At 32.5% G+C, this 9654-nt stretch overlaps 1 protein-coding gene across 2 annotated transcripts; it reads left to right on the top strand.

Annotated features, from left to right (window-relative positions):
* The first annotated feature begins 1353 nt into the window (after nt 1–1353).
* LOC106413872 (putative DNA glycosylase At3g47830) lies at nt 1354–2912 on the top strand. 2 transcript variants are annotated; one of them, XM_022695013.2, is made up of 4 exons: nt 1354–1825; nt 2032–2232; nt 2386–2442; nt 2520–2912. In XM_022695013.2, exons 1-4 carry the CDS (start codon nt 1421–1423, stop codon nt 2748–2750), a joined length of 894 nt encoding a protein of 297 aa, XP_022550734.1. In that variant the 5' UTR covers nt 1354–1420; the 3' UTR covers nt 2751–2912. The 2 variants fall into 2 exon arrangements, with proteins under 2 accessions (XP_022550734.1, XP_013710063.2); XM_013854609.3 differs by having other exon boundaries at nt 1359–1795.
* Nucleotides 2913–9654: the final 6742 nt, after the last annotated feature.

Raw genomic sequence — 9654 nt, 5'->3', positions numbered from 1 at the left:
AGGTTACGTGATATTTTTGATTTGTGTCGTGTGTTTTTTTTTTCTGTCTAAAACATTATGGGATTACCTTATTTTTTTATAATTTTCCATTAAACTTTTTAAAAATGTTTTTAATTTATGTTTAATTTGATTAAGGAAATGTTAGGTTTGGGATTATGAAAAATATTATACTATAGAAACAATTTAGTGATGGTTTTATACCATAGGAACAACTATATTGTTTTTTTTGTTCGGTTCGGGCAATTTTCCCAAAAAAAAAGCCGATCTAGTTTCCATTATATTTCCCTAGAGATGTCAAACAAGTTTTCCCATTCCGTTCCGTCCCGTACCGCAGCGGGTTAGTCGTCGACCGGATTACAGCGGGCCTGTCCCGCGCGGGCTGCGTTCTTCAAAATGCCGGCCCAAACCCGTACCGCAGAATATATAAGCATTCGCGGGGCGTCCCGCGGGACGCCTCCTTATCAAACCTTATCAAACCGCCTACTACAGTTTCTTTCATGAATGTTCAAGTAGAACAGTTGTGTAAGAGAGTTGAAGAGAGCTCATTAAGCTTCACTAAAGCATTATCAAAATCAATGTCACAAAGCTCCGTTTGTGCTTGCGTTCTTAAGTTAAAAGCCTTCTTTTTGTTATCAGCATAAGCTTTTGTTGAGTTTGAATCTGATTGAATTGTTGTCTTTGTAATAATTTATCTCAAGTGTTGTATGTCTTCGTCAAACCATCTCTCTTTCTAATTTTTTGGATTGCAAAAAAAATCGTGAATCACTTTGCCAAATTATACAAGTGACGTGATATACAACTTACTTTTCTCCTAAACAACACTATTGCAACCAAATTTAATTTAAGAAAACCACCACTTCACAGTACTAAAAACAAAATCAATCAACTTAAACAAGAAATATCATATTGTAATAAAGCAATTCATAGTTGTGTGTAATAAAAAGAGAAAACCAAATCAAAACACCACCAAAGCTCGAATCGTCATCGCTGGAGCTGGAGTCGTCATCGCCGGAGCTCAAATCATCATCATCGGAGCTCGAATCATGCATCATCGCCGGAACTCCTTATGTTTTCTAGGGGAAAAGTCACAAGAATCGCTTTTTTCTCACTTTTTTCTCATTTTTTCAGGTAAAATAAGAAATGAAGAAAAAAAATGCGGATCTATGTAATCCTGCATGACCCGTTTCGGCCCATCCCGCAAAAGATTCAATCCCGCAAAGACCCGTCCCGTGAGGCCCGTAAATTTGCGGACCTAAAAAACCTCGTCCCAATACCGTACCGCGACGGTCCTTTACGGGCCGGGCCCGCGGTCGGTCCAGATCCATGATTGCCTTCTCTATATTTCCCGGTACAGAAACCAGTCGATTCAAAACGAGTAAACCGATCCGAATGTTGCACTGGTCCGTGATTTTCCAACAAGATGAGCAAATCCCGGAAAAGGAAACGCTTACTCCAAGACGACGGCGGCGACTCAAAATCTCCGGCTTGTAATGGATCCACCATCTCCGGCGGCGATCCTTATCCGGAACTCCTTAGACCTACTGTTGACGAATGTAGAGACGTAAGGGATGCTTTGTTGTCGCTCCACGGGTTCCCTCCCGAGTTCGCCAGTTACCGCCGTCAGAGACTCCGATCACTTGATGGTCACGATACACAGTGTTCGGTGGACTCGGATGAGGAGGAGGAGAGTGTGCTTGATGGGCTTGTTAAAATTCTTCTTTCACAGAATACCACTGAGGCCAATTCTCAAAGGGCTTTTGCATCTCTTAAGGCTGCGTTTCCGAAATGGGAAGATGTAAGCTCTCCATTTTTGGGCTTTGATATGGTAATGGGCATAAGTGAGGTTGTCTTGATGCTGTCTAGTTGAAAAGCTTTGTGTTAGTCATTGGATTGTATATAATGTCAAGGTTGAATCACTTAGATACTTTCCCCCCCTTGATTTTTGTAGTTAGCGTGCTCACAATCACATAAAGTGTTCCTTTTTTGCATTGTTTGTTGGTTAGAAAAGTTATTTTGTTGCATCCCTTGTAGGTTTTGGTTGCTGAGCCAAACTCCGTTGAGAATGCTATAAGATGTGGAGGATTGGCCCCGAAAAAGACCGTCTGTATCAAAAACATTTTTAGCCGTTTGCAGAAAGAAAGAGGCAGTTTGTGTTTGGAATATCTGCGCGGTTTGACGGTAGAAGAAGTAAAAACTGAGCTCTCTCATTTTAAAGGAATTGGACCCAAAACTGTAAGAGTCCTCTCTCAGTCTGGCTTTTCTTTTGTCACTCGAAAGAAACAATTTTAAGAACCTTCTTATGCTGAGAACTCTTGGTATCAATGTTACAATAAGATAAAGATAGTTTTTGGAAATTGACATTGGAGGTGTATTGATGAATGACAGGTTTCTTGTGTTCTGATGTTCAACCTCCAGCACAATGATTTCCCAGTCGACACACATGTGAGTAGTTTCAGTAGTTCTAATGTTTGGTATTTGTTTTCTTTCAAAGATGAGAGTTATAAAACCAACTTAAACAGGTGTTTGAGATCTCCAAGGCGTTAGGTTGGGTCCCGAAAACGGCAGACAGGAACAGAACCTATGTTCACCTGAACCACAGGATCCCAGATGAGCTCAAGTTTGATCTGAACTGTCTGTTATATACACATGGTAAGCTCTGCAGCAACTGCAAGAAGAATGCTGCTAAACCAAGAGCTAAAGTAGCGTCCCCTGATGATTGCCCGCTTCTGGGGTTTTCTGGTTTAGTCTAGATAACCAGGATTATAACTTGTTTATTTTGGTTTGTTTGGTATGGTATTTTTTGTGGTTCTGGTATCCTTTCTCGACTTGTTGCTTAAAAAACGACTAGATTTTGACCCGCGCTTCGGTTTTTGAGATTATATTATAATATAAAGTCATATTATATTGAAGAAGAGAATTTTTGAAAACTCAAAACTAAATTGACACTTCACAAATAACTAAGTGGTTCCTATATATCTAAAATCGAAAAATCAAAATCGAACCTTTAGAAAATATATTATTTTTTGATAAATATAGATTTCAAATATGATGGTTCCTATGAGTGAAGAGATATAATTTTTTAAAAAATGTGATTTGTTTTTCAAAATATAGTGGTTTCCATATCTCCGTTGAAAAGTTTAATATTAATCTAATATGTAAAGTATTCGAAATTTAATAACAATGTAATTTTAGATAATAATTTCTCGATCATTAAGATATTTAACAAAGCTGTGAAATTGTTTTTAGAACTCATTTCTGAAACACTTAAAAGAAAGAAACCATAGTACTTTTCTATTCAAAGAGACACTTAATCATATATAACATGAATATGTTTGCATGTCACGTAATTACAATAGGAGGTGGACCTGAGAGGTTATAATATTTCATGTCTAACTATTACATAATTAAGAATATTATAATATTTAATAGTTTTCATGTGAATATTATATATTTTAAATACCTCACCATTTTGTAGTGCAATTGTATTTAGGTATTATTTTTTTTGTTTTATAAATTTATATTTGTTTTCCGTTTTAAGTGTACTATATTTTTTTTAATAAATTTACAGATGTATCATATATTTGTCAAAATCTATTTATTAGTTATTCTTTTATTATTTTCATATTTAAAAGTGAGATTTATTACGTGTATTTGAGTTATAGTAACTGAATATATTTGATGAAATACTGATTACAAATCGATTTTTTTTATATATTGGTAAAAGGCTATAATTTTTTTTTTAAATACTATTCATGTTTTCAAACAATACAGACATATAGTTATATTTTTGTTTTCAAACAAATTTAAAATGTAATTCAGTTTTAATAATATATATCGTCTACCATCAGTTTGACATATTTGGTTGTATCAGTTTGAGCCTATTCAATTGTAGTTTCCTGTCACTATTATCTGTTCGTGTATATGAATGTGACAATAACTGTGGGGTCAAAATTGAATAATGCTAGTTTACAAAAAAAAGTTGAATAATGCTTTAAGGTTTGGAGCAAAAAGCGAAACACTCAAAATTACAATATTATTAGTTTACTTTACACCGCGTGCCAAGCGTCAACATCAATATAAATCCCGCATACAGAAATTCGATAAATTAATGTTCTATAAATTAATAAACACAGTAAATTAATAAATTTTCCCGATCTTAAGTTGAACATGTATAAAATATGACACAATTTCATAAAATTATATTATTTAAAAAATTCCTATCTATATATATGGTCTTGTTGAAATCACAAATTAATAAATACGATATATATAAATTATATATATACCTAGCATTTTATTGTTTACTAGGTGGTATCCGCGCCCTGCGCAAAGTGAATGGACTAAATATAGATTAGAACTTTTAATCTATAAATATTAGAAAGGTAAAAATTATAGTCACGAATATTTCATGTTATATAATGAAAGATTGAAGGACATTGTGCATGTTTACAGAAGATAAGATTTGATTTTTTTTTTAAACTTTTGTAATTAGTTAGTTGTAATTGAAGTAAATGTTTTAAATTTGTGTAATTGCTTAGATTTATTAAATTTTTTAAAAACTTGTTTAATAATGTTTATCAAGTAAATTCCTAAAACTTAGTGCGTAATTTTTAATCCGCCATGACAATTTAAATAAATTTATATTAATTTTCCTATATTAACCGAAATCAAAATGCGTTATCAGGATTGCATATATCAGTTTCTTATTTTTTTGGCTATTGCATGAATTAAGGTCAATTTTAAATTAGCAAAATGAATCAATTAAATATAAAAATCAAGATCTATTGGATTTGATATTCAAAAACGCCATCAAATCTGCAATTTATTGAAATTCTTGGGTTGATTCCCTATAAAAGAAATCCTATTGGGTTTATTTAAAAAGAAGTCAAAATAAATCTCTAATTGGTCAACATCCATATTTATTCAAAAAATTGGATCAAATATGGCATCAGATATTTGACCATAAAGATTTAACATCTTAGGTTACGTTCATATAATTAAACGATCAATTAGGCCGAATATTTTTTTTATAAAATTGGAAAGAAAACATGCTACTTCCCATAATAAAAATAACACAAATTAACTTCGTTGTTTGCAAGGGACACTTATTTATTTTAGTAAATACCTAAATAACTCGAAATGCAATCATCCCAAAAATATATGATTGACACAACTTACATGAACAACTTTAATGAATATTTTGAATCGAAGCATTCAATATTTGACTTTGAGTTATCCCATATTAAAGAAATATAGCTTAATCAATGAGTGTCCGAAAATATTTGCATAGTATATTATATAATATAAATTAAAAAAATTATACTATATGTTTGTGCGATTATACTATAGTATATGTTTGTGAGATTATACAACAAATCATATACGAGTTGTGCGATTATACAACAAATCATATATGTTTGTGCGACTATAGTATATGTTTGGTCGATTATAAAACATATCATAAATTTATACAAAACATTTATTCAGCATAGTATATGTTAGTGCGTTTATACTATATTATATAATATAAATTACGAAAAATTATACCAAAAAAAAAAAAAAAGATTTATGATATGTTATATAATCACATGTTTCATTTACATAATAGTGTCGATATACATTCCTTTAAAAGTACAGCAAACAAATTTTCGGTTAAGATCTACGGTTAGAATATTAGACATGATGTTTAGAATAAATATGGATAAAATGAAACATATACTATATGTTTGTGCCAATGACAGGACATGTAATTAGTCTAGGCCAAAGATGGATTGTGGTGTTGACACATTAGTATTTGCAAACTTGTGAATCACACATGAGATCAAGGTTTATTTATAAAAGTTCTCCTCAAATAATAAGAAGGGGATTATGTTATAATTGTTTCTTGGTTTTTAGATTTTGGCTTTTAGATTTTAGTTTTTGGTTTTTCATTTTGTGGTAGATTTCAGTTTTTTGAGATACATGATGATTATTTAAGATTTTGGTTATTATATTTTCAAATTAATAATATGAAAAATTATTAATAGTATAATATTTATTATCCAAAACTAAAATATAAAAGAATGTTATACAAAACACACATAAATATTAAATACTATTATAGAAAATCAATACTTAGTAAAGTTTATAAAAATGGGAAATATTTCTAATCTTATTTAATACTTATTAAAATTAGTAGGAAATACATTTTATAAGTATGAAATAGTAAAAGAAAATACTAGTTCTAGTCCTAGTTAATATTAAGTAAAACCAAAGGAATTACAAAATATAACTTATAGGTATCAAACAACAAAGGAAAAAAATATAATTTCTCTAAAAAGAATAAAAACTAATTGAAAAAATATATATAGTTTTGTAATGACTAACTTCAAATAAATTAATAAATATTAATATTATTGATGATTTTCAAATTTTACCTGAATTACTTTGTATTTACGTCAGTTTATTGTTAGATGTATGTTCCAAAAAAGCTATAAAATGCCTTAAGTATATGTGCTCAGGGTTGGATTATAAACATTATCTATATGTACATTTATTTTAAATACCCTACTGTAGGTTTTGTTGGATTAATTATTTTTTTTTTGTAATAAGAGTAAAATTAAAACACGTCTTAAGAAAAAATATTAGAAAAGGTTGTTTTTTTTTACCAAATAAAAACACGTTATAGTAGAAACTATTTCTTTTTTTTTTAAGATAAAAAATGAAAACCATAGTAAGTGTGGAGAAACTATGAAAACCTGACTTTTGTTTTTTGTGTTAAAAAATCAGTTATTTTCAAAAACTAGTTTCGTACATTCTAAAGAATCTATTTTTTGAAAATTTTGGAAAGAAAATGGTTTTGGGAAGAACAAAAACCAAAAATCAATCCAAAAAACTACAAACATTCATCTTCTTAATCTCAAAATGAATTGTATCTCTAATTTTTATTTTTCAATTTCAGTATTTTGGTGTTACTTTATCAAATTACATATAACAAGTCATTTGTATAATTCCATATGTATTCAACATAAATAAAGTGTATCAAATAATCTTATAAAAATAGATGCAATTCAAATCTATAATCTCATAAGAATATTTTAAAATATAAGTCTAAAAGTGAAAATTTCCTATAAATTAATAATTCTAAAAATAAATAAATTATCTTAGTCCCAACATTATTAATTATTAAAAAATTTACTGTAACAGAAAAAACAATTTAATCATGAACATCTTTGCATTGGAAAGTTCTCTGAAAACAAAACCAAGTCGATATAAAAGACAAAAAGAGCTTGACTGCGCTAAATAATGTCCATATCTTTGTCCACCAGTTTTCTATGAATACTTGACAGTTAGAGCTTGTTGCTAAATAAAAATAAGATGTCTCCTAGAGGTTCGAGCAAGAGCCGAAACACAAAGGTCAACTATTCATGAGTTAAATCATTTTCAGAAATGAATTTCTAAAAGAATACTATGTTGAATATTAACTATTAAGTTATGTTGGGGTCAAAATCGTTCATGGCAAAATCAACGTCTAAAAACTTCCGAGAAATAGTTTTCGGAAAATACTTACGAAAATAACTTCCGAGAAATAGTTTTCGGAAAATAGTTTCGAAAGTCTACGAAGCAATCAACAGAGAGAATGAGAACGGAGGAAAAAAAGCTATCTAGCCCGCTAGCCAATTCGCCATACGGCGAGTTGGACCGTTATCTGTCTAGCCAACTCGCCGTACGGCGATCCAACTCGGAAAGTCCCCGAGAAACCTTTCTAAAAAGAAAATAAGAATACGGAAACCTAAAACCTCATATTTTTTAAAGTCTATTGCACGACATGCTCCTCGCAAGGGATCATTCAACCCATCGAATGGACAATTCCCGAGCATCGGAACAACCAAACCAGCATCGTTCGATCCGCCATCGGGGAAGTTGGATAAACCAATTCCAACTCGCCCGATGGCGATTTGGATCGACCAATCCAACTCGCCGTTGGGAGAATTGGATGAACCACTTCCAACTCGCCCAACGGCAAGTTGGATGAACCACTTTCAACTCGCCCAACGGCGAGTTGGATTGACCAAATCTAACTCACCGTTGGGCGAGTTGGATGATCCATTTCTAACTCGCCCAATACTCCTCGCAAGGATCATTCAACCCATCAAACGGACAATTCCCGAGCATCGGAACAACCAAACCAGCATCACTCGACCCGCCATCGGGGAAGTTGGATAAGCCAAGTTCAACTCGCCCAACAGCGGGTTGAATTGGTCGATCCAACTCGCCATTGGGCGAGTTGGACGAACCACTTCTAACTCGCCCAACGGTGAGTTGGATCGAACAAATCCAACTCGCCATTGGGAGATTCGGATGAGCCATTTCCAACTCACCCAATGGCGAGTTGGATCAGTCTTTTCCAATTCGCCATTAGGCGAGTTGGGTCAGTCCAATGCTATGTATTGTCGTCTCCGGAACTCCCTCCTTCGGGTCTCGGTCAAACTGTCTCTTGTTTCGTCTCGATCTAAGTAACCGTTGGAACTTTACGATAAAAACAACAAAGACGTATTTTCTCGTATAAGTTCAGATCAATCGTGTAAAACGATAACGTTTTACTAAACACCAAGGTTATCTCAACTATACGATTGATCTCCACTGTTTCGTAAAACTGGTGTCGTACTGAAGGCTATTCTTCCAAAATAAATTGTAAAAAAAAATTCGTCGAAAGACGGTCCAAAGGGTATATAATGCGGCAAAAGCCAGCTTACGATATTTAACGAAAAATCGGCCCAAAGTGACTATTGACGGTTTAATCATGAAGATCGAGAAAAATGAAATATTTCCGTGAGGACATAAACTCGAATCAAGGGCAGAAATTGAAAGACGGCCGACCTTGGAGGCGTATATAAGGGGAGCCAAGGAAAGAAGCGCCGGGACGATTCTTTTATACTCTTAGAACTCTCTGCACTTAGAAACTTTAGACATTATTCTCAACATGTTCTGTTTCTATGGCTAGCACTTAATTACTAGACAAACTCGCCCAAGCAGTTCGATCTCTTGGTTCACTCTTTCAATTGAACTACGTCTGGCTTGATCTTCGAAAGGGGTACGTAGGTAGCCTTTCATAAGATTCAGTCCGAAATAAATCAAAACCTTTTTTTTATCTCGAGCTGCGACACAACTAGGTTTAAGGTTTTGGGTTACTAGAACTAGGTAATTCACTCACAGCTCTTGCGGCCGAAGCTTTTATAATCTTTTGTAATAATCGCAACGCTCTTACACATATTCGAAATAAAGATCTACTTTCTCTGTAAATTTGTTTTGTTATTTTTTTCATATTTTCCTCTTTTATTTGGTCACTTGTCGTTGGCTCTCGCAGAGAATCCGGGACATCAAGGAAAGTTAGGGTTTCTTGGCTTTCCTCTGATTACGAAAATTGACAGTGTAAATTTCGGTTCCCGCAAATGATGATATAAATAAATATATAGTTAGATAATATTTATTTTATGTATATATTTTCTTTGTGTGTATGATAAAAACACAAACGTAAGAGAGATAAGATTAAAATGGGAGAGAGAAACCAACTATTTGCTATTTTATATGTTTTCTTTCATTACAAGAATTTCTTATTTATATGAAAAACATTGTTGGCAAAGATTAATATTGTAGGTGGTAAGATAATAATTA

This window comes from Brassica napus, chromosome C1, assembly GCF_020379485.1.
Source record: "Brassica napus cultivar Da-Ae chromosome C1, Da-Ae, whole genome shotgun sequence".
NCBI lineage: Eukaryota > Viridiplantae > Streptophyta > Magnoliopsida > Brassicales > Brassicaceae > Brassica > Brassica napus.
This window is presented reverse-complemented; position numbering and strand designations above follow the sequence as displayed.